Below are 26,735 nucleotides of genomic sequence, written 5' to 3'. Positions count from 1 at the left end.
GAAAGGAAGGAGGGGAGAGGACAAGAAAATTTCAGAGGTTGTCCTATTGTACTTCAGTCAGCATTGCATCGAGAGGGGCAAAGTATATAGTTATTACTTTTTGTGATATTAGGGGATTGATTGGTGGGTTTGGTTTTGGTATTCCCCATCTAATGCATCCTAGAAAAGTTCTCTATCAACAATACATCCTTAGAATCAGCTGTGAGTGGTGGCTCAAACTTGTAATCTCTGCACTTTGGGAGACTGAGGCAAATGGATCTCTTGAGCGTAAGAGTTCAAGACCAGCCTAGGCAACATGGTGAAACCCTGTCTCTACTAAAAATACAAAAATTAGCCGGACATGGTAGCATGCTGGGACCTATAATCCCAGCTACTTGGGAGGCTGAGATGGGAGAATCACTTGAGCCCAGGAGGAAGAGGTTCTGGTGAGCTGAGGTCATGCCACTGCACTCCAGAATGGGCAACAGAGCCAGCTGTTATCTCAAACAAAACCAAACCAAACAATATGTCCTTACAATAATGTCACAGCAGATTAGGATACCTTCCTCATTCTTTTTAATGACTGTCTGGTATACCATTGTATATTCAATAAGTGTCCTATTGATGGGCATTTCAGGTGCTTCCAATATTTTTCCATCATAAATATTTTGCAGTAAATAGTTATATGCATGTATTATTTTGTCTTTTGCCAGTATCATAGAATTAGATATCTAGAAGTTAAGTTGTTGGGTCTAAGTTGTAAAAGCCATCTGCATAAAGGTCTGAAAATCTACATTTTTAGAAGGATATCTGTCAAATCAACTACCAGAAAAATATCCCAATAAATTTTTATTCTCAATTGGTATTCATCTAAAAAAAATTTAAATGCAGTTTCTTTTTTTGTATTAGCCTAAAATAGAGTATAAGAAAATATCAACATTGTTATAGCCTTCTTTTGACAATTGCTATTATTTATCATCCAAATATACTACATAAACAAAAATTCATCATAAAGTTTTACAATTAAAAATAACTACAGAGGTTATGTCTAATTTCCACAAGTTAAAAATGAAGACAATACCATATAAGAGATTGATTTTCTTAAATGTATGCAGTAGGTCTCAAGGCTCTAAAGCTTTAGTTTAATGCTATATGCACTTGAAAATGACTTACTTAAAGGCATTATTAGCAGCAAAAAAGTAAGTGTAAAAGTTTACCTTTGCTGTCAAATATCTAAATTTGAATGGACAACCAATAATTCCTATAGCCTACTTTAATGAGAGTAATTCTGGAATCTGGAGACGTGACATTTTATGCTTTAATATAAATTTAAACTATTATAAATATATCAGCCTCCCTCAAGTCATTCATCACAAACTTACTTACCTCCACTATAATTCTATATGGGTGTATGTGTTTATGAGTATGTGTTTTTTACTGCCACTGGTAATTATTACTTTTGAGGTCAACCTTATTGTATCAACATTAATCTATGTAGGAAGTGGCTAAGATGTGGAACGGAAAATCTTAGATCCACAAAACTTCCATTTGGTTACATAAATAAATAAAAAGTGAGATTATAATTATTGTTTTCTTCCACAAAACAGAAGAAAACATTAACCTGTTTGTTAAGTATTTAATTAGAATATTTTCTATTTTGGAAAGTTTTTTTTATAGTTTTTTAAAATTCATAGTTATCTTTCAACTGGATTTATATTTCCATAAACGACTTTAAAATCATTTAAGCCAACAAAATCATGTCTCCGTGGTACCTACCATGTTCTTTGCATATAGAATATAAAAACTGAGGCCTGAAAAGACTGAAGGGAGACTTAACAGTGTTTAGACTATCAGTGAAAGCTACCGACCAGGGTAGGAGTTGTATGATATTATGCATCTCTTTAACACTTACCAGAAGGGTGAAGATTCTGTTCCTCTAAAAATTCAAGATCAAGCATTAGATCGTCTTCATCTAGTTCACAAGATCCCAAATTATTCAAAACATCCTGAAGAGAAACAAAATCAACAATTAGAAACCAAAACACCAAGTAACTAAGGAAACACTCATATGCGGAAGCCATGAAGCAACAATAACTTCAAATTCAGAATGATAAGTTCTAACTAAATCCCAGGAATTATTTGACACCTATGGACTTTAAAATTATCAGTCCAATAAAAAATGCCAAGACTCATTCTAAATATTATTAACTTGTCCAATTATCTGCACATTCATTTTTTCCTTTTTATTGATATGTATGTAAGTTATAATTAAATGGAGGTACATATGGACAGATATGAAAGATATTAGAAATCAGGAAATGATTTGTTGATATGAGAAGTACAGTCAAGTGTTTACGTGAATAAAAGCATCTTCAGTGATATTAAAAAGGAATTTTCTCATTGCAAATACACAAAAAGCATATAAATGTTTTTCAAGTACAAAGAAGCCTGTGAAATGAAATTTCAGTTACTCTTTCTAATATTTATATTTCAAGTATAGGTAACATTCTTCTAACACATTTAATGAATTTTTTTCCAAACAACTTTTGTTTATAATGACAACTTTGAAATATTAATTTAGACCATGCTTGGAAGTGAAAAATTGCTACCATTGTCCAATTATTTGTTTTACAATAGGAGGAATGGGCAGGAAAACAATCTATATTAATTCAATTAAAATTAATTATTGACTTGCATTATACCACAATATATCAGAGCTGAGATTATGTCTCCTATTTTATTTCCAAGAGGATAAACAGCAAGATAAACTAGAAGGCTACACTGAGAAGTCTTGAGAAGAGATGGTAATGTGCTGAGGTGCAGAGGCAGGAACTGCTGAGAAAGGAATAAAGTCCTTATTTGTATATTTGTCTATATAAATAGGTGATAAATGTATTAAGAAAAGAAAGAACTTACATTTAGAGACTAACAATGAAATGACAAATGTACAAAAAAATAGAACATCAAATACATTAAAAAAAAAAAAACAGACTAAATACTAAATGATGCCACACCATCTCAGGTCACTTTTCAGCTAATTTGAATGTTACCATAATTTGTAGCTAAAGTAGTATTCATTAAGGAAAGCTAATGATATTTTCAAATGGACAGTGAACACTTTAGTTCTTGGGATTAAAAGTAAGGACACTGGGACTTCTAAATAAACCACTTTTACTTTAATAATTCAAATTAAACATTATTAAACTTTAAAACATGTCATATGTGTGATCCATGAATACTGCACATACAATGTTTTGAAAGATAATAAGTATATCCAAATCTAAGTGCTTCTTTCTCCAAATAAAGGTCATGAATAATTTAAACTATAAAGAATAACCCTTGCTTATTGGAAGCTCTGTTCCATACAGTGTCGGCGATAGCTCAGTGAGATTAAGTTACTTACCTATATACATTAAAAATATGAGAAAATATAGGCAACAAAAGATATGCTGTCATACTAAAACTGCAAAACAGAAGATTAAAATAACAACAACAAAACATAATTGAAGTTGTGGAAAAGTGAGAGTTTTTAAAAAGGAGATTTTTGTGAAAACACTGACATGAGTGTTTATCAAACTATCCAAATGAGAGAATCTTAATCAGGTAGTCAATAATATATTAGTCAAAAATACATATTATAGTGAAGGCATAGTAACTTATCCAATTTCAAATTGGGGAAAGTAATTTTACACTTGGATTTTTAATTCATTGGATTTAACTGTATTCTTCCAAAATTTATAAAATATCCTAACCCCCAACACCTTAGAATATGACTGCATTTGGAGACAGAGCCCTTAAAGAGAGAATAAAGGTTAAACAAGGTCATATGGGTAGGCACTGCAATGGGACCGGCGTTCTTACAAGAAGGAGAGATTAGGACACAGACAGCACACAGAGAGAGTGATGAAGACACAGAGATGTGAAGAACCGTGTGAATTCACAGAGGGAAGGAAGATAGGCCATTTGCAAGCCAAGGAGAGAGGCCTCAGGAGAAACCAAACTTGCCATCGCCTTGATCTTGGACTTCCAGCTTCCAGACTGTGAGAAAATAAATTTCTGTTGTTTAAGCCACCCAGTCTGTAGTATTTTGTCATGGCAGCCCTGGCAAACTAATACAGCCCACAAGACTTAGAAAGCAATGAAGAACAGAACAAAGAAAATAAATGAATGCCTGGCATAGGACTGTCATTTTTTATTATACCAAATGAGGATATCTTAGACATTGTAAACTTCTAGAACAAGGTTTTCACAACGTTTCTCCTTTTTAATTGGAACCACCATACCCAATCAACCTAGCTATAAAGGGAGCTACCAGATTTGTACATGAGCCAAACTTCTTCTCCTTGGTGAATGATCCAAGATGGACATCTTAACCAAACTTGGTGACCAAAGCCCCATCCCAGAAATGAAAAAAAGTCTCTGTTTGGTGACAGATACTGAAAGATGCAAAACACTGTCATCATAGGGGCTATGGATTTCATTGTGTAGCCAAGACCAGAATAACCCTACCTTAAAAATTTAAAAATGTCATTTTGTTCCTGTTTCCAGCAATTCCTGAGATCCAGAGGCATACATGATGTTTTCAAGGTTGGTTGTTCAACCCGGTTTTGAATTTTGACAATTGATGCAATTGATGCATTTACCCAGTTTGAAATAAAATTTTAAAAGATTTTATTTTTTTAACAGGGAAATATTAAAATCTCTGCCACTGCTATTCTAACATTTCATATAAGACAGCAACACCAATAAAGTGAACTGAATTTGGAAAATTGAGTACATTGTTCCAATTTTATTCTCCTTTTGGAGGTGACACTTGACACTTGGACTAGCAGGGTTCCATTTGCCACTGGTCTAGATGAATTCCTTTCTAAATCTACTTATTCTAAATTGCCTTGCTTTGATATTGTGCTTACAAAGCAACTTTCTTGTTAGTGTAGAGGAGAATCTTTGAAGCTGATGAAACCTCGTAATGAAAGGAGAGTAGATACAGCAACATGGTATGTTACAGAAAATAATCAATGGTAAATTCATAAATCTAAAACAGTCTTCTCCAGGTCTCTCCCTGAAGGCACCAATAGCAGCAACAGTCCTTTTGCTGACAGCCAGCACTGATACTGGTCAATCCTAGAGGCTGGATACTTGCTGCCATATAGCTATTAATAAATAATGTTAATAAAAATCAAGGTCCTTTACTTATTAGAGAAAGTGAAAAAAAGGAAAGAAAAGAAGGAGGACAAAACAGAAAGTTTCTGGAACAATCCTTTTGTTGCCAAGAAAACAAAGTTCACCTAAAAAAAATAGTCAGTGGCTGTCTGGAAAGGCTAGATAAGGAAAACAACTTCGATGGCTTCTCGCTACGTAATCTGACAATATGAGCATAAAAAAAGTAATCAGTAAGGCTAAACAGAATAATTTAAGACTATTGAAGGTTAGCTTTTTTCTAGAAAAGAAAAAATGAAGGATATTAAAAAATACAAATTGGGTAGAAGATCTTTAATTTATATTGATTTCATAGTTAATATATGGGTATTTTATTTTCCTTGTTTTCCCTTTCTTTTTTTTTATTATACTTTAAGTTCTGGGGTGCACGTGCAGAACGTGCAGGTTTGTTATATAGGTATACACGTGCCATGGTGGTTTGCTGCATCCATCATCCTGTCATCTACATTATGTATTTCTCCTAATGCTATGCCTCCCCTATACACCCACCACCTGCTATCCCTCTCCTAGCCCCCCACCCCTCCACACGTCCTGGTGTATGATGTTACCCTTCCTGTGTTTTCATTGTTCTCATTGTCCATGTGTCCACATATTCTCATTGTCCAACACCCACTTATGAGTGAGAACATGCGGTGTTTGGTTTTCTATTCTTGTGTCAGTGTTTCTTATTATATGTATGTTTATAAAATGTAGTCATGTCTTTCTTTCTGACTGTATAATCAGGGATCTGTAAGTAAACCAGTAGTACCAAAAGTAGTTCGGTAGTAGGAATAGTAAAAACTGTTTAGCACCAATGGTCACATGTAGGAATCAGATTAAAAAAAAAAGAAATGCAGCAATTAATTAACACTAATGATGACACCCAAATATAAGAGGGTGCAATTATGCATTTCAGACATTTGATAAATGAGCAGAATGTGTAAGTAGAATGTTATCTAAGCAAAAATAATTTCTCATTTCCTGGTAGATAAAAATACTAGATAGTCCTACATAATAAAGAAATAATCAGGAGAGTCCATGAATCTTTTTTTTTTTTTTTCGAGACGGACTCTTGCTCTGTTGCCCAGGCTGGAGGGCAGTGGCGCAATCTCGGCTCACTGCAAAATCTGCCTCCTCCCGCCCTAAGTTTAAGCAATTCTCCTGCCTCAGCCTCCAGAGTAGCTGGGATTACAGGCGCATACCACCATGCCCAGCTTATTTTTTTTTTGTAGAGATGGGGTTTCACCATGTTGGCCAGGCTGGTCTCAAACTTCTGACCTCGTGATCCACCCGCCTGGGCCTCCCCAAGTGCTGGGATTACAGGTGTGAAATTTTTAATAATGTTAACATAGCAGGCCTACATATTATAATAACAAGAAAAGTGTTAAATAACACAAGCAAATGGGATTTAAAAAGAAAATCATTTTGTGAGAGGACATCTATATTACACAAAATTAAAAGGTGGACTTGAACTTAAAATAAAAAGTGTAAGAGCACATAGCAAGTAGAGTTTAATTGTAAAAGAAAAGTTCAACGTTTTGGCCAGTATCTTGGGTTTGAAGCTTCTCTGAATATACAGCAAATTCCAATCACTTGCCCCCAAAATCATCTAGTGGACAAGTCAGAATTTTAACATTTAAGAGATGGCTTTCTTGTAGGTCTAGTTTGGTGAAAGCCTAGGAAAGTAAAAACATGGACTTGTCTTTCATTTCTGAAATTCCAGGGAAATATAAATTCTACATCTGAAAAATGTAAAAACAAGAAAAAGATGAAATGTAAATGCCCAGCATTAACATATTTGTAACCAGTTTTAATGGAAGCATACTGATTTGCTTTTGGATCACTGTAATATGTACAATTTTCTCCATTAAAAGTAGCTAAAAGTAGGAAATTGTGTCATTTACAACAACATGGATGAACATGGAGGATATTATGTTAAGTCAAATAAATCAGGCACAGAAAACAAATACTACCTGATCTTACCTGGGTGTGGAAATCTTAAACCGCCAAAGAAACTCAGAGAAGCAGAAGGTTGAATAGTTTACCAGAGGCTGAGGTATGTGTGGAAAGGGGAGATCAAGGACAAAAGTACAAAGCTTCAGTTAGAAGTAAGTTCTGGAGATCTGTTGTACAACATAATGACTATTGTGAATAATAATTTGTTGTATACTTCATTGCTAAGAAAGTAAAACGTTTTCACCACAAAAATGATAAATATGTGAGGTGATGATTATGTTATTTATCTAGGAAGATAAATATGATTTATTCTAGGGTGCACACATATATCAAAACATCATGTTGTATATCATGAAACCACAGAATAGAATTTTCATTTTTCAATTCATAACATGAAATGTCATAGAATAATAAAAAAATGATGATACATGTATAAAAGAAATTAAATTAAAGTTGTTAAAGCATTTAAGATAATTTGTTATATTACACTGGGTATTTTAATTACACATTAGAAAGAATTTACTTATATAAAGTTTAAACCAATATTTAAAGGCCATCAAAAATGTTATGTAATACATGTTCCAATTCATTGGTATGTAAGATTTATGTAGCCATTTTGAGAAAAGTTTATTGTTTAACTCTAAGGAAATGCTAATTATTAACAAAGGTCATAAGATTAGTAAATTGCATACTAAACCAAACACAATGTTATGAAGTAGTCTCTAAGCAGACATTTACAAATCTTTTAGCCATACTGACTACTCATGTAATCTCTCCCAAATGACTTGATATCAAGAGTCATTAAGACTAAACTGAATATTAGTGAAGTAATTGAAAAAATAATTTTCAAAGCTCTAGGGAAATGAAAATGAATGTAAAAGGTCTGGTGTCTTTCCTCAAAGATCTCACAGAAAACTATATTCTAGTAAAAAAAAATCAATGCCCTTCATAAATAAATCAAATATTATTTATAAATCAGCCTCTTATGTTTGATAGTGTGAATCAATTCTCCAGATCATGGTTCCCATTGGTTGAAATAATAAAATTGAATTTATGAAGCTACAAAATTTAAAGGAAAAAAAAAATGATCACTCCCTTAAGATGTAACCATTCAGCTGGGCATAGTGGCTCACATCTGTAATTCCAACACTTTGGGAGGCTGAGGCACAAGGATTACTTAAAGCCAGGAATTTAAGACCAGCCTGGGAAAACTAGCAAAATCCACTCTCTGCAGAATTTTTTTTTTTAATTAGCCAGGTATGGTGGTGCATGCCTAGAGTCCAGCTATTCAAGAGGCTGAGGCGAGAGGACTGCTTGACCCCAGGACTTGGAGGCTGCAGTGAATCACGACTGTACCACTGCACTCCAGCATCGGCAATGGAGCAAGGTCCAGTCTCAAAAAAAAAAAAAAAATGGGAAAGTATAATGATTCTATAAAGCCTGTTCCCAAACAACCTATTAGTCTCATATATCACTTTATTAATATTATTAGATTACTAAAACAGTCATTAATTGTGGCTTACAGAAGCTATTAATCACATATCTATACTATTATATTTTAGTCAAATAACTATCAAAACGGGCCTAAAATATCTAAGGGCAATATTTGATATGCTGGTTTGGACTTCAGTAGTTGTTTATTTTATATTTACTTGACACAGTATAACTGCTGTAATAATTATGTGGTCTAAAAGTGGAGAGAGGATTATTCAAATTAATAAGACATTTACAGTCTAGTCGGCATTCTTCTAGTCCTACTACCTTATGATTAGGTGCTGCTAAGATATACATTTATTTCTCCATTTTTTAATCATAGGATTCTACAAATTGACTCACAGGAAAACACTATTTTATTATTTTAAAAAGTGTGACATAGCTATTATCGATGACCCTCAGTCAAATGTCCTGTGTGAGTCTAAGCACACATTCTGAGACTTACTTTACAATTAATTGCATTTGCCTTTTTACTTGGAGAAAAAAGAGACTAACTAGGTATGTGTCCTTAGGTAAATCACATTATCCCAGGAAGATAAACTATAAATTACAAAAAAATGAGAGATGTACAAGTGACAAGATTTTATCATTGACCCAGTCAAGAACAAGACTGAGCACATACAGTTTGATAAAGTAGAGCTGTACACATTACATATGCAGTGGAGAAGAGAAAACAATACACCAGTAATGTATATATTTTTAATACTGTAATTTCACTGTTATTTTTGAAAAGAGCAATTAACATGGCAACATTTTATAATTACTGCTCAGAGGATAGTTATTTAGTTTTGATTTCTGGATTGGGTTAAGAAAACATACTCAATCCTTATGATAGAATTGCTTTGAACTCTCAGCATAGCAGTCACAAAGTATTTCCACTTGTTCTTTGCTAAGTATTGATTTACTTTATGGTTTTGAGTAACACAGAATACATTTTTAATGAATATTTTCAAAAACCAGTATTTTCAAAACATACATTTTGCAAAATGTGTATGTTTTTGGATTTGTACTGGGAAGTCCAAAAACATCATGTTATTCATTATTATAACATGATTGCCATTATACATTTTTACAAAGCAGAATATTTGGTTTTGATTGCCGTGTATTTCTGAATTTAAATGTGAAATATTTAGCAAAATGCGATTCTAGAGGGTATCCCCGGAGTTGTTCATTCTTCCTCTTATACTGATAAAAGGTAAATTATTCCATTACTTTTTCAAAGTAGCACAGTACTAAAATACTAAAACTTAAAAGTTACGCTATAATACTTTACTGTTTAGAAAAAGTTAACTTTTATATGGATTCATACTTTATATGAATTTAAACCAGTATCTGAATTCATACAAAATTTAAAACTAAACTCAGAACATTTTCATTTTAATCTGTGCATGGGAGTAAAGTATATATAATTTTATTATTAAGTAATAAAATAACTGATGAGTATAAATATATTACTAAAGTAGAAAACTTCCTAATTCAAAGTTAAAATTTAATGACTGCTGTTGGTTTAAAAATTCATGTTTTTTATCATAATTTAAAATAGTAGAGAAGAAAAACAAAAATAATATATTTAGAGATTCTATTCTCATGAGAAAGTAGAATGTCACAGACATCATGTCCTTGATTCTAAACCTAACTATGTGAGTTTGTATCACTGTCAATAAAGCAATATTTAAATATTATTTATCAAACAGTCTTAACTCCACTGAAAGCAATAAAATACCTCAATTACACAGTAGTTCTTTGGTAGGTGATGAACATGGTAATGGGGAAATTAACCTAAGAATTTAAAAAATATTTTAAATTTTCATAATTACAAAAATCTGGGAAAAGTGATTATTTCTAACCTTCTTTCTTCTTTGTGTACTGGAGGAATTGAATATTTCAGTAATGAAGTGTACTTCATTACCACCTAATCTGTGTTTCTGTCAACTTCTGCCAACCACTTCTAGTTTCTCAACTCTAATTTATAATTTTTTTCTACACACTACTCATTATTCATTTGTAAAATACAAATTAAAACCACAATGACATACAATCTCCCTCTAGTTAAAATGGCTAGTATTATTGTTGCTGTTTTTTATGTTTTTTATTTTTTATTTTATGAGAACACAGTGGAAATATATATATACAGCACATGAGATATTTCTATACAGACCTAAAATGTGTAATAATTACATCAGAGTAAATGGGGTATCCATCACCTCAAACATTTATCATTTATTTGTGTTACAAACAGAAGGGCTACTATTAAAAAGTCAAAAAACAAGAGATGCTTGCAAGGCTGCTAAGAAAAAAGAACACTTGTACATTGTTGATGCGAATGTAAATTAGTTCAGCCACTGTGGAAAGTAGTTTGGAGATTTCTCAGAGAACCTAAAACGGAACTACCACTCAACTCAGCAATCCCATTACTGGCATATATCCAAAAGAAAATAAATTATTCTACCAAAAAGATACATACACTTGTATCTATGTTAATTGCAGCACTATTCACAATAGCAAAGACATGGAATAATTCCAAAACAAAATCATGTCCTTTGTAGCAACATGGATGGAGATGGAGGCGATTATCAAATTAACTTAGGGACAGAAAACCAAATACAGCATATCCTCACTTATAAGTGGAAGATAAACATTGAGTAATCCTGGACACAAAGTTGGCAACAACAGACACTGGGTACCACTTGGCATGTAGGAGTTAAAGGGGGAGAAGTGTGAAAAACCTAACTACTGTGTACAATGATAACTACCTGGGTGATGGGACTATCACACCTCAAACCTCAGCATCATGATACACTTGTAACAAACCTGCACATGCACCCCTGAATATACAATAAAAGTTGAAATTAAGAAATAAAAAATAAAGTTGTCATTTGTATATATTCATTGCCTAACACACCTAAAGATGTAAATGGTATGTGTCTACAGAATAATAAAATAGTAAATTCCTTGTCACTCAATCTCCTACATTATCTCTACCTTTGCAAAATTGATTCCTATAAACTTTAGCCAAACATACTGTGTTCTAAATATGCCATTTGAATTTCTTTTACTGCACCTTTACTGAGTGTATCCCCTTGCCTCAAATGCCTGTAAACACAAGTAATATATCTATATTTTATTATATCACAGATTTTTTACATATAATAGGTGCTAAAAATGCCTCATGATGATGATATACAAGTTAAAAAACTTTTCTCCAAAAAAATTGCCTTTTTGGGAGGATTACTTAAGGCCAGGAGTTGGAGACCAGCCTGAGCAACATAGCAAGACTGCATCTCTATAATTTTTTTAATTTAAAAAAAATGAAAAAAAAAACTGTCTTTATGTTCAGCATATGCTGGCCTCATGGAACAGAGACACCATTTGCTGTGTCCACAAGTAGAAGATATTTGCAAATGGATAAATATGGACTATTCATTGTATCTCCTGCTAGAAAAGTCTGGAGAAAAATAACTGTCTCAATCTTTGTGCTCCATCTGATCAGTTCTTGTGGTTTCAAAATCTCTAGTGTTGTATCATTATAATGTAATGAAACTAATATCTCACTACCTAACAATATCACATTATGATGTTACTAAATGATAATAATATCTCATTTAATTACATGGAAATGAGATATCATGTTGCCAAACTATTTTGATAAAGAACAACAGTTTCCTTTATAGAGCATCAGTTTTTTAATCTTTGGTTATTTTGATGAAAATATATTATCCAGAAAAAACACTCATATGTAATACAGAGAAATGTTTAAAGACATTTACTTGCTATAGCCCTATACTTGCTTAATTGTCTTAGCATTTCCGAGTCGTGCTTGTTTTTTTCCCTAAAGTTATCATGTCAACCTCACTGGAAATGTTTATTCTTCACAATTATCACATTATAGTAATAATTGTGAAGAATAAACATTCATTATAATTCTGAAAATTGTATGAGTTTTCTATCACGTTATCTCATTATATGCTGGAGTTTGCCAAAGAGAACCTAATATGTAAACTTATTAAGCCACTGACCATAATGTTAATCATAAAGCAAAATTAATATCTTCTTGTTAAAAATAGTTGTAGTTTTTTAAAAGTGGACATTTTGAGGCATGGATATTTGTCCTGTAATTAAGATATAACTTTTATTCCAGGCCTATCTTTGAATATACAATACTATGAAATTAACATCTTACTAATTTATGTTAATATTTATCATAATATTTTAAAATAAGCATCAAATGTACTCAAGTGATACTTATTATGTCAATCTTGTGCCAAAAAACACAGTATGTGGTGGGAAACCCAAAGTAATGAGATTGATATACCTGATTTTTAACTCTGACCCAGCCACTAAAGCAACCTTGTGAAATGAAGCAAATCATAAAGTTCTTCATGCTCTTCCATAAAATGAAATATAAGAATAGGTATTATCTGCAAGCAATTCAAGTCTAAAATGTTAAAATTATAACACAACCAACATCTTCTCTCTCATGATGATATACTAGCCAGAATTAGCCAAACTCTGAGTCTGAGTGCACAGTCCTCAAAACTGTCCTTGCTTTTGACACCAACAGCAAGATTAGAGAATTCACAAAACCACTCTCTAGTGCAATCATTCACTGAAAGAACTCATGGAACTCAGTGAAAGCTATTACAATTTTGATTATGGTTTATAATGGGGGAAGGGTACAGATCAAAAATTAGCCAAAGGAAGAGACGCATAGGGTAGAAACTGGAAGGATTCAAATGTAAAGCTTCTGTTGTACCCAGGACCCATTACCCTCCTGGAATTGATGTTTGGCAACATAGATGGAGTACTGCCAAAAAGGGAAGGTTGCCTGAGCTATAGTGTCCAGAGTTTCTCATGGGGCTTGATTACTCAGGTCATTGACTGATTGATTGATTGCCTACATGGTTAATCTCAGCCTCCAAGTTGACTGATACTGCATAACCTAAATCCACCATCCTAAATCATATGATTGGTCTTTCATGTTTAGTCACCCTCTACTCTAAGATTATCAGGTGTGGCCAGCCTCCATTCTAACCAAAGACACTGCTATCAGGTGTGACACAGATTACCCCTCAGAAGCCGAGGGCAAAGGGCAAAGCTCTTTTATGGCAAGGTCAAATTCTGCATTATATATACACTATGTTTCCATAGGCTCTACATGGATTTCATCTAATTTGGCCTTATTTAAATTATTTAAGCCTAAGTACAAAAAAGAAATGTGTCATTTTCTATTTTGTCATATTCCAGAGTCATATCTGCAGGTAGGGAGAATCACAGAGATATTTTTAATAAATACTTATCTTTAATAAAAAATACATAAACAAATGTAAACAAATATTTTACTAAAGTAACATAATATTAAAACAACCAAAATATGTGTATATGTCTAGATTAAAGCCTTCCTGGTTTTTCTTTAGATCTTTTCTCTAAATCTTCCATATTGAACTCATAATTCAGGTAATAAAAATTAACTTATTCCTTATTCATTAATACTTATTGAGGGCTTACCAACTAAAACAGTACTAAGTTCTGAACAATGAACAAGAGAGAAAAGTTTCCTAACCTAGACAATAAACTAATAGATAATTTCAGCTACTGATAAATTTTTTTTTAAAAAATTACCATAATCGTTTCAGGAAACAGCTACTTTACATTAGGTGAGCCGAGAATGTCTTTTTAAAGATATCATTTTGTTAGCCGGGTGCGGTGGCTCACGCCTGTAATCCTAGCACTTTGGGAGGCTGAGGTGGGTGGATCACCTGAGGTCAGGAGTTCAAGAACAGCCTGGCCAACATAGTGAAACTCCAAGTTAAAAAAAAAAAAACTTTTACATATAGTGTACTGTGTGACTAGTAAATACCGCTGTATCTTACTAGCACAATTTTCGTAGCAGCATTGACACATATCTGCTAAAAATATAAAGTTCCCCACAGTTACAAGCAGCATGATAGCTTCAGGAAGAGGAGGTAGATGAGAGGTAACATCTTATTATTTATGTAATTTTGGGCTCCAGAAGTTAATTTTTTTAAGCACCACATATGTGTGTGTTTCAAGACAAACATAAGGCATATATTTAAACATATATAACCATAATGCTTGTATTCATAAATCATCTTCCAAGAAAGAATAAATCAAAATTTGAAATTAAAAAAAAAAAGATGTCATTTTGACTGAGTCAAGAATGATAAGAAGCAGCCATATGAAAATCACAAGAAAAAACATTCCCAAAAAAGGAAAGAGCAGGTGCAAATCATCTAAAGTGGGTGTGGATATTTTCTCCCATTCTGTAGATTGTCTTTTTACACCATTGATTATTTCTTTTGCTGTGCAGAAGCTTTTTAGATTAATTTGGTTTTATTTATTTATTTTTATTTGCTTTTGGGGTTTTAGTCATAAATTATTTGCATAGGCCAATGTCGTGAAGAGTTTTTCCTGTTTTTTCAGTGAAGAATTTTTAGGATATTTTATGGGGTAGGGTATATATTTGTCTTTAATCCAGCTTGAGTTAATTTCTTTACACAGTGAGTGATAGAGATCCAGTTTCATTCTTCTATATGTGGCCTTCCAATTTTCCCAGCACCGTTTACTGAATAGGGTCCTTTCCTCAGTATATTTTGGTCTGTTTTGTAAAAGATCAATTGCTTATAGATATTGGCTTTATTTCTGGATTCTCTGTTCTGTTCAATTTGTGTGTCTATCTACTTTATACCAGTACCATGCTGTTTGGGCTACTATAGCCTTGTAAATTGAAGTCAGGTAATGTGATGCCTCCAGATTTGCTCCTTTTGCTTACAATGGCTTCAGCTATTCAGGCTCTTTTTGGTTCCATATGAATTTTAGGATTTTTTCTAATTCTGTGAAAAACGATAATGGTATTTTGATAGAAATTGCATTTAATCTGTAGATTTCTTTGGGTAGTATGCTCATTTTCGCAATATTGATTCTTCTAATTAATGAGAACGAGATGTTTTTCCATTTGTTTGTGTTTTCTACAATTTGTTTCATCAGTGGTTTGGAGTTATTCTTGTAGAGATATTGCATGTTCTTGGTTAAATATATTCTTAGCCATTAGGAAGAAAATCTTTACAAATGATACATCTGACAAAGGACTAACATAGAGATTCTAAAAGGAACTCAAACAAATCAGCAAGAATAAAGAAAAAATCCAATTAAAAAGTGGGCAAACAATATGAACAGAAAGAAGATACACAAATGGCAGACAAACGTATGAAAAAGTGCTCAAAATAACTAACCATCGGGGAAATGCAAATTAAAACTACATCTGAGATTTCATCTTACCCCAGTCAGAACATTTATTATTAAAAAGTAAAAAAAAAAATTAGACGTTGACACAAATATGTTAAAAAAATAGAAGGAACACTTATATACTATTGATAGGAATGTAAATTAGTACAATCTGTATGAAAAACAGTATGAAGATTTCTCAAAGATCTAAAAGTAGATCTACCATCCCATCTAGGAATCCCACTACTGGGTATTTACACAAAGAAAAATAAGTCATTATGTCAAAAAGACACCGGCACTTACATTTTTATCACACCACAATTCACAATTGCAAAGATATGGGATCAACCTAAGTGTCCATTGACCAATGAGAAGATAAAGAAAATCTGTTATATATACCATGGAATACTACTCATCCATAAAAGGAATGAAATAATGCCTTTTGCAACAACTTGGATGGAAATGGAAGCCATTATCCTAAGTGAAGTAACTCAGGAACAGAAAACCAATACAGAATATTCTCACTTATAATTTGGAGCTAAGCTATGGATATGCAGGGGCATACAGAGTGCTATAATAGACACTGGAGTCTCAAAAGGAGGAATGGTGCAATGCAGGGGGTGAAATTTGAAGAATTATCTATTGGGTACAATGTACACTATTCAGGTGGGTGACCTAAAAGTCCAGACTTCTTCACTCTACAATTCATCCATGTAACCAAAAACCACCTGTACTTCTAAATCTATTGTAATAAAAATTAAAATTTAAAGTGTGTGTGAGCTTGGTCCATTAGTGGGACACGGAGAAGGCTTGGATGACTGGAACAGAAAGGAGAGGCTGCAAGAGAAAGTTACAGAGGAATGCAGGGTCTAGGTCTATAATATCTTTCAGGACAGTAAGAAGTTTAGAAACCACTAGAATGCAAGATACTTAGAGATTCATTTTATCAAAATCACCTAACCTGTTCTGCTAAGAATGCATTGCAAGAAAAAATTTTCTAAATGGAGCCTAACAGCCAGAAAGGAATACATTGTTTTAAGAATAAAAAAACGAGGGTTAGAAAAATTAAACAGCTTGGCTGGGCATGGTAGTTCACAGTTAATCCCAGAGTTGGGAGGTCAAGGAGGGAGGATTGTTGGAGCCCAGGAGATTGAGTGCAGCCTGGGCAACATAGCAAGACCCTATCTCTACAAAAAAAATTCAAAAAACTTAGCCAGGCACGGTGGCACAGGCTTGTAGTCCTAGCTACTCTGGATGTTTCAGTGGCAGGACTGATTGAGTCCAGAACTTTACGGTTACAAAGACCTATGATTATGCCACTGTCCTCAAGCCTGGGCAGCAAAACAAAATCCTATCTTTCAAGAAAAAAGAAAAGAAAGAAAGGAAGAAAAATTATGTAGTTTGCTTAAGACTATGACACAAGAAATCGGCCAAACAAAGATTTAAATATCTTTTTTTTTGGTCTGAAGGATAAAACTTTCTCCACTAAGCTTCTGTGTGTGTGTGGCCTTTGGTGATATCACAGGTAATCTTCTCAAATACCAAGAGCCATTTCTTTTGAAGGCTGCTAGCGTTTTTCTAGATGTTTGAATGTAAGTGAGTTAGCATAGTTTTGAAAGACAAGTCTTGATTTCTTTCCTTATGAATTCCCAAACAGGTATGCTCTCATTTTTACTGTTTTCTATGGAATCTCCATTATTTAAACTAACCTATTGGGCTGTGATACGTTTTGCTGTAAAGTAAAGGTAAAGTTGATTGTATTATTCATTATAATTTGTAATTCATTTTGCCAATCTGTAATTCCTTTTGCATTTAAATGATATTTTACTGTGCTGTTTCAAAAAAAATTTTAAGCCTAACTTTTCAGACTTTATTTGACATTTTCTTTCTTTTACACAGTTGCAAATTTAGCCAAATTTCTTTTTTAATTACCCTTCCATCAAGGTCTTACTAATATTCTATGCCTTTTTTAAAGATTCTTTCATTGGCTATGGTCAACATTAATTTCTTCCCATGTGAGCTCATATTATTCTTACTTGTATCATTCATTTGAAAGATGCTATGGTGTATTACTCAACTCACCCTTTACAGCTCCCACAACACCTAGAACAGCCTTGACTATATTGATACATTAATTCAATTAATAATTATTTATTGTGGACTTACTATTTGTTAAGTACTGTGCAAGTAACACACTGTCTTGAGGTGTGTAATTTAATACTTAGCTATAAATTATTGAATAAAAATATTCTAATACACAAGATATAACATATTTTACTTAATGACATCTGTAGTTTTTAAAATAACTTTTGTATTTCATTCATTAAAAATATCACATTGGAGTCATGTTAGAAAGCAATAGGTTTCCACTTACTGAAACATTTTTCTATTAACGTACTTTGTATTAAGGTACAGAGAAATACAACCTCACAGGCAGAAGTAGTACATCACAAGCAATTATGGAGTACTTTTGTTTCTCTTGTAAAATTAGAACTTCCCATCCATTTGAAAGACTAACTTTATATTCCATTTTCTTGAAAAGAATTATACCTCAATTACTAAAATAAAATCATTACTACATTATCTCAGAGAAAGAAGGACAAACATTTCAGCAGTATTAATATACAAACATGAGTAGTTTAGAAGTACTTTATTATCAAGAGGAACTTCTTTAGTGTTTAAGTACCTACTGATCTGTTAAGGTATAGAGTTCTGTTTCCTAGTCTTTGAAGGATTACTTTAAAACACACAATATTGACATATACTCTATAACAAATACAGTCAAACATAAATATATTCATAAATATCATACACATATCAATATTTCATCTAAAATGTAGAGAACAAAAATATTATTAGGATAAAATAATAATTGTAGCAGATGAGAATCAAGCTAGAATAGAAGTGGTTCATCTCTTTAGTTGAGTATGTTAGATAACTTACCTATTTGATATAAAGATTTTCACATGAATTCATCCCATGGATCAAATCATCTCAAACATTTTTATTTTATCCAAATCACTCACAAAATTAGAGAAAAAACTGAAATATTGTATCCTGTCTACCATTAACATCAGTTGTTTTCTTTTTTTACTGTATCTAACTAGACTAAAGAATTCTAGGTGGATGAAATGCTCTATGATGAACAGAAATCTAGTTCAGTACTAAAAACCCACAGATACAAACCAGTTAATTCAAATTCATTAATATATAAATTAATGGAATTTAAAAGATAATGATTGAAGTTATATAGTGATGAGTATTAAAAATAGTAAGTTTGGATAAACATCAATTAAACAAATTGAATTTTTAAATGTAATTATTATTGTGTTAAAATTCAATATTACTGTAAATCATTTTTTCCTCTGGCAACTCTCTGGCAAAAGAGCATTTTCCCCCTCTGTCTTTCTTTTCCTTTACAGCAACAAGATCATTACATCTGTGAAATAAAGTGACCATGATTAATACTGTGTACACCATGATATTCTATAGGGTAAAAATACTAAAAACAAAAACTGTTCAATAAAGTTACATATAAATTTGTTTGCATTTTATAAATATACACACCCATATATAATGTAAAATAAATATGAATCAGCCTTTTGTAATCAGCCTTTATGTTTTTACAAGGCTGTTTTCACAATTTTCCCATTAAATATACCATTAGTTCTAAAATATTCTGACTTTTCAAATTTGTTACATAAATCTGAGAAAAGTCTTGCATAATTATGAAATTAAAAAGTCTTTATATCTGAAAATTAATAATCCAAAGTAATTCAGGATGTTAAAATGAAGGCCTGCCTGGTCATTCCCTTCTGCCCTAATTATCCTGCATATTAATTATCACAAGGGTGGGCAGTGGGACAGGATCAGCACTGTTTTCCCAGGCCTGCTTTCTGGTCATGGCCACTCTGCCCTCACTAAACAATTCTTGCTCATAGGAGGCAAATGCTTTAGCACTGTTAGTTCCTCTGTTTTTACTAGATTCATTGAAGATTTTGACACTGGCTTGGCCAACACCCCTGGGTGCCATCAGTGTCCAACTTTGGTCTGGGCTAGTGCCTATCTTTGTGCTCCCACATCATTTCCTGCTTACTTCTGATTTAGCACATAGCCCTGATTGCAGTTGGTTCCTGTTTGTTTCCCTGATTGGACTACAAGCTCTTTGGGAGTAGGGAGAAGAAACACAATACTTTAACTTCTTAAATGGATTAACTATTAATTAGATGTCTGTCACTAAGGAGATCGCTCCATCATAAATGAAACTCTAAATTTCACCTAAAAATTGAAATAAATTGGGAATTGTTGTCAATTTAAAGTTTTAAAGGTATGGAAAATGACAACTTTTCTTTGCATGGCTAGATCCAAATAACAGAAACCTGAAAATAGTTGAAATATTTTCAGAAAATACAAAGAAGGCAAATTTACAAAGAATAAGGGAATAAATAATTTGCACATTTACGAAGTCAAACAATTTCAATATATTCTGAGTGACTAAAGCAATTTCAGTTGAGGCTAAATATTGTATCTTTCCATATGTAGTTAATAGGCAAACATTCAAAAGTGAATGTAAAACGTATATAAAGACACCAATAATGATAACGTCATATCAAATGCTTTGAACATAGTTAAAAATCATTAATGACTTAAAAATTAAGTAATTAAAATATTACCTTTTAGGATTTATCAAAATTAGTTCCTGAAGATTTATTTAATTTATATGTATTTTTATAAAGAGAGAGGAATTCATTTTTATCACTTTCTCACTTCAGCCACTTCATACATCTGTCCTCTGAAGTATCATTCTGAGACTTCCACAATACTTATCACTACTAGTGCTTTTATTATAATTCTGAGAAGATCTCTGATACAGTTTGGATCTGTGTCCCTGTCCAAATTTCATGTTGAATTGAAATCCCGAATGTTAGAGGGTCTGATAGGAGGCAGTTATATTATGAGGGTGGGCTTTCTCATGAATAGTTTAGCACCATCCCTCTTGGTACCATCCTCATAAAAGTGAGTGAGTTCTCCTGAGATCTGGTTATTTAAAAGAATGTAGCACCTCTTGCCCCTGCTCCTGCCACCTGAGACATCTTGTTCCCCCTTTGCCTTCTGCCATGATTAGAAGTTTCCTCAAGCCTCCCCAGAAACAGAAGCCACTATGCTTCCTGTACAGCCTGCAGAACTGTGAGTTAATTAAATCTCTTTTGCTTATAAATTACCCAGTCTCGGGTATTTCTTCACAGCAAGGTGAGAACAGACTAATACAATCTCCCATTTCTTATACCATATCATATATATCCCAGTGTCTGTGGAAGTTAAATTGCCATTTCTTTATTTTACAGATTTCTATCACACCATCCTAACTCTATCATCACCAGTCCTGCCTCACTCTACTGGTCTAATGGCTCCTCTGTGATATACCACTTTTTCCTTTCCCTATAATAAAAATATTCTATCTTCTATATCACCATTAATCATGTGGGAAAGCATTTCAATCACCAATCCCCAAGCTACTTGACCAGGTCCTGAAAGTGTGCCTCACATGGTTATCTGACATGAAGGAAAATTTATTTTTGTTGCCTAACCTAAGAGCCTCAACTATTTCTTATAAATGGACATTAACCTCCATATTACAGCCTTCTTTGAAGTTATGTTAGAGCCATGTGGCCAGGTTGTGACCTTAAAAAGATCCCATATAAACCTCTAACACTATCTTCCCCTGTTCAGATAACTCAGGCAATCCATACATTAAAATGACTGGAGTATAAAATGGGGAAAGCTTGGCTCTCTGAGTCACAGCATAAAAGAGAGCAGTCCTGAAGAGTGGCTAGACCCAAATGAAATTTTATGTGAGCCACAAATAAATCTGTGTTGTAGTTAAACCACTAAGATTTTTCATGGTTTACTTCTTGGCATTTTATAACTCAGTCTGTTCTAATAAATGTTAACTCTGTTTTCACTCTTATCTGATATGCTCCCTATTCTAATCTTGTCTTTAAGTTCTGTTATTTCCCATAATTGCTCCAGAAGAGACTAGGTAGGTGTGTGTTCCTATCTTTTAACAGGTCTCTATTACTTTTTCTCATTAGCATTACTGATTCTCAGATTGGGAATATACTTTGTATGTACCTTCTATTTTTTTGTTTTGTTTTGTTTGTTTGAGAAGGAGTCTTGCTCTGGACAGGTTGGAGTGCAGTGGTGTGATCTCAGCTTACTGCAACCTCCATCTTCCAAGTTTAAGTGATTCTCCTGCCTCAGCCTCTTGAGTAGCTGGGAGTACAGGTGTGCGCCACCATACCCAGCTAATTTTTTTTGTATTTTAATAGAGACTGGGTTTCAACATGTTGGCCAGGATGGTCTCAATCTCTTGATCTCATGATCCACCCACCTTGACCTTCCAAAGTGCTGAGATTACAGGTGTGAGCCACTGCACCTTGCCTGTGTGTACCTTCTTTAAGGAAATTTTAGAATGTGTTTCAAATATTAAGTGTTTGATTTTTTTTTTTTACTTCCTATATTTTAAATGATGTCCATGAACACTGGGACATGTGACAAGAACTGAGCTACTACATATTTAAATTATGGGATAAAATACCCTTCTTTATAGAAAGACATTAATAATATAAATTCGTATGGGAGAAGAATTCATGTCTCAATTGTAAAGCAAAGGTATTCTGCACACTTATTATGTACTATTTTGCTAAAAATAATAACCAAAACAACTATGTCTGAAACCAATGCTAATTTATAACACAAATCTTTCTTGATTTACTTATGCAGTTCTGAACTTTGAAATCAAATGCGTTGTCTTAGGTATCTTTGACATATCACAGAGTTGCAAGTTAAATAAGCTTATGTCCTCAATGCTGGTTTAGTCAGATCCAGTCTTAAACTGTAATTTCCAAAAGCCACTAGGGATATAAGGATTAACTTCACAATGCAATTAGAAATCTCTGAACCCACTCTATCCTCTGCCAATATAAGTATAGCACAATGAAAGGGGACACACTTATAATGAAATTCTAATTTTTACTCTGCAACCTAGCCTTGGGTCATGTACCCTCTTAAAGACTCAAGCTCTTTCTCTGTGCAATAGAAATAATCAGTTCTGCTTTTCTAGCTCATATTTGTTGTTAAGATAAAATTCTGAAAGAAAACTGTAAAGTGTTTTACAAATACGAGTTATTATTTATACTAGTTTCCAAGATGGGTATAGATTTTAGTTGTATCAGAGCTAAAAATAGCTGTTCATCCATAAGCACTGAGTTTACTGAAGGCAGAGGTCAGTTCAGTGCCAGTCGACCTAGGATTATCTTGAAATTTGAAACTATTAAATTCTTAAAAATGCCATAAAGGGCTAAAAAGAGTTGTTCAATAAATATGTGTTCCATAAATACTTGCCAAATGAATAAGGCAACGAATGAATGAATAAATGAATGCTTATATAATTTGTAGGCAAGAAAGAAAGAAAAACTAAATGACTAGGAGGATTAGAGATGAAATTTTAAAATGGTAACAACAAAAGACAATGACACTATTTCTATAATTTACCCTATCTTCATATTAAAAACACATTTTATGAGTATTTTAAAAATTGAATGACAATTACTTTCTATGGAAACTTTTAATCTAAAGTTAATTTCTCCAATTATCATCTACTTCCAATTTTATTTTGTTAATCTCTGTAAAAATACTCTTCTCAGTTATAATCAGATCTATTATGAAATATTACATTGAGTTACATTGGGTTTCCTACACCTTAGTAGAACATAATATTCATGATTGCTAATTATTACAATTTTAGCAATATTTACATTTCTAAAAATAAGGCATGTATTTTCTGCTTATTTCATTTAATTCAATCTCTTAGATATTATTTCTTCAACAAAGTAATAGATTTTGATGTGCTACTGATACTTTCCTTGGCGATCACTGTTCTTTGTATTTACATGTTGCTGGTATAATCTATTTTCTACTAGAATGATTTAGGATTCTGCTGCACTTATTACACACAATTTACCCAGCACTTCTACCTAATTATACTGGTGTTATACAGTGTTGATGATAGTTTGGCACATGTTCAAATTTTAAATAGAAGGCATTTTATGGAGCTAAATTTCAGTAAAAATGAAATTTTATTACCTAGTCATAAATGTTGGTATAATAGAATCCCCTCTCTGAAAATTAGCTTTAGCAACAAATTAATATTATTTTATAACTTTAAAATAATGTATCTATGAAGAATGTGTGAAATGTCTGAAATTTTATCTTATCTGTAAGCTATTAGTCTACCATGATTTTGTGTATGCTAGAAGACACAGAAATCCTGGTTCAGACACAAAGACCTTTCCTAGATCAATAGCAACAACCAGAGTGACAGCATTTTTAGGTGCCTGTTCCCTTAGTGCCATTTTCACAGGTAAACACAAAGAACTAGATGATATTTGCACATTCTTGGGGTTATGATACAGGAGACAAGCATTGTATGGGTGGTGCAGGTGAAATGCAAACTTTTGATGACTGTCAGCAACCATACTTGCTGTTCATTCTGGAGGGAGATATTATCTCTACCTACCAAGTTTGTTCACTGTACAAATATCCTTAAAAACATTATGTGAGTGCCTCTGCTTGCAAGAAGTGAACTATGAGAGATCCATGGAGAATTGTGTCTTTAATATCACACTCTCTTTTATAGTTTCTTAACTTTTGGAGAAATTTCCCATGACTGCAACACCCTGTCAGCCCCTCTGATTAATCTGACTGAAAGAGGCTGGGACCATATCCATCCAATTTATCCTATAAAGCATTTAATTAAAGCTACACAGGACTGTGAGCAGCAATAAGAGGTTGACTTGCAGAACTGATCTCAACCATGTCCCCCAGGGTTCCAGATACAGACAACTGGAAAAATCCTACAACCCATCAGGGACCACCTTAAAAAGCCAAATGGCTTTCTTTATTGACCTTTCCACTTGATCCGAGGCATTAATCCAGATGTACAGAAAGAAGTATCAGAAATCACACAGGCGCAGCTTTGGAAATAAGTAGAAAGTCTAGGGCAAATCTATCTTCTATACCTACCCTGTCCAGTTAATTGAGGCTGAGACTGAATGCCTTCAAGAGCCAAAGCTGTCACTAATTACTTCAGCTGAAGACAAGGAGAAATATTGTACTACCTTTTCAGATTAGTGAATCCCATTTTAGAGCTAATTCCACATGGGGTGTGCAAAAATAATGAAACACTCTTCCAAGAAGATTCCCTGAGTCACCACAGGCAGCCTAATTTTGAAGAGATCTCTGCAGTCATCTGAAGATTATATAATCTACTGATGGTGTTTCCTTAAACACTTGAAGGTCAATTGTGATTACCCTATAATACATATGACTGTGCTTTCGGAATAGAAGCAAGTTAACTCCTGGCGTCTACACAACATGTACGGTCCCAGGGCCACACATAGTTCCCCTAGAACAAGTGTTTTTACAACTGTTGTTCCTCCCCATGTGGAGGACACAAGCTGGCAGTGCCTCCAACGTGACCTCCCAGCTGGCTGGCAAGCCTTACAGTCTCCAGCTAAATTTGAGTATTTGAATCTAATCCTAGTTTTTGGAAGGACTGCCTGAGGGAAATCAATCCAACTTGTCTTCATGTCCATGCCACCCGGCAAATGGTATTTGTCTGCTCTACAAAATGACTGGAGACAGCTACTGAAATCAACATGTGGAAGACATCCAGAGCTTTGGCAATGTTTTGCATGGGAGGTGGAAAATCTAGGGCAATGCCAGTTGCATCCAACAGATTTCTCAGTACAATTAAGGGAAATTATTATTGAAACATGGTTAGAGTTATCTGGTGGGGCACAGAGGACCCAGCATTCAGTTAAATGTAGGGATATTTCAGGAAAGAGAGCCACAGCAGGGTCTTTTCCTCCATGAGGAAGGATCTAGGTGTGGTTCTGAAGAGAAGGATCACTGATTGCCCTTCCTCCTCCATACTCCTCAGGATCTAAGTTGTTCTCTCTCCAGCTGCTCCCCTTCCACTAACACAAATTTTAGATGTCCCATTCTAGTAGTTATGTTTTACCTTTTTTCCAGTCATCCCCAACTCATGCCTAGCTCTGTCATCTGGAAGGCACAGGTGAGAAAGGGCAATCCAACACAGACCCAATGTACCACCCATTTTGGTTCATGTGGACCATTCCAGGAGGACTTAGTGAGCAACATAATCAATCTAGAAACATGTCAACCTAACAAAAGAATCCAGTTGGATGAACTAGAATCAAGTTTTTACTCCCCATTTTGGCTGAGATACTACTCAGAGGGTAGACCAACCAGGCCAAAGTGAGGCAGCCAAACTAAGATGCTTTCCTGAGAACAGCTGCACTTCATGGCCAATCTTCCTTCTAGGTTTATTGACCAGGAGGAAGTGAAATAAGTAGAGTGAAAACTCTTTTTGAGTTGATTATTTAGGAGGCCATTCCAAAGCAACAAATACCTATGGATGGTAGGGAGTATGGAAGTACCACTGGATATACCTTAACTATTAGCCCATTAATTACTATTGTTTATTTAAAATTTTTGGTAATAAAAGAAGCACTGAAAAAGTCTTAAAATTAAAATACATGACAATGATTAGTTGCAAGGGCCATAAAGGTATGGCCAAAGTCAGCAGATTGAACTGGAAATAGCACTTTAATCTAAAAATATATCACCACAGTGAGGTACTACTGAGGACTCTGAGAGGAGGTCAATGGTCCAATGATGTCAATGTGCCACGAGTGGGTGGGGATAATTCTTCATAAGTGGTTTTTCCCTGACACTTATGGGACAAGGAAGTATGAGCATATAACACATCAATTTTCTAA

At 33.6% G+C, this 26,735-nt stretch overlaps 1 protein-coding gene across 5 annotated transcripts in view; it reads right to left on the bottom strand.

Moving 5' to 3' along the window:
* The window catches only part of CCSER1 (coiled-coil serine rich protein 1), a 1,355,695-nt gene that overhangs the window by 1,113,162 nt on the left and 215,798 nt on the right, over window positions 1-26,735 (bottom strand). For all 5 annotated transcript variants that reach the window (XM_012437740.2, XM_012437738.2, XM_064369230.1 and 2 more), the window contains exon 4: window positions 1,892-1,985. In XM_012437740.2, coding sequence (XP_012293163.2) covers window positions 1,892-1,985 — 94 coding nt within the window. The remainder of the gene's footprint in view (window positions 1-1,891; window positions 1,986-26,735) is intronic.

The sequence above is a fragment of the Aotus nancymaae genome, unplaced genomic scaffold, assembly GCF_030222135.1.
Source record: "Aotus nancymaae isolate 86718 unplaced genomic scaffold, 86718_ANA_hifiasm-v0.15.2.pri h1tg000006l, whole genome shotgun sequence".
Classification (NCBI taxonomy): Eukaryota; Metazoa; Chordata; class Mammalia; order Primates; family Aotidae; genus Aotus; species Aotus nancymaae.
The sequence above is the reverse complement of the archived record's forward strand: the minus strand, read 5'-3'. Positions and strand labels throughout refer to the sequence as shown.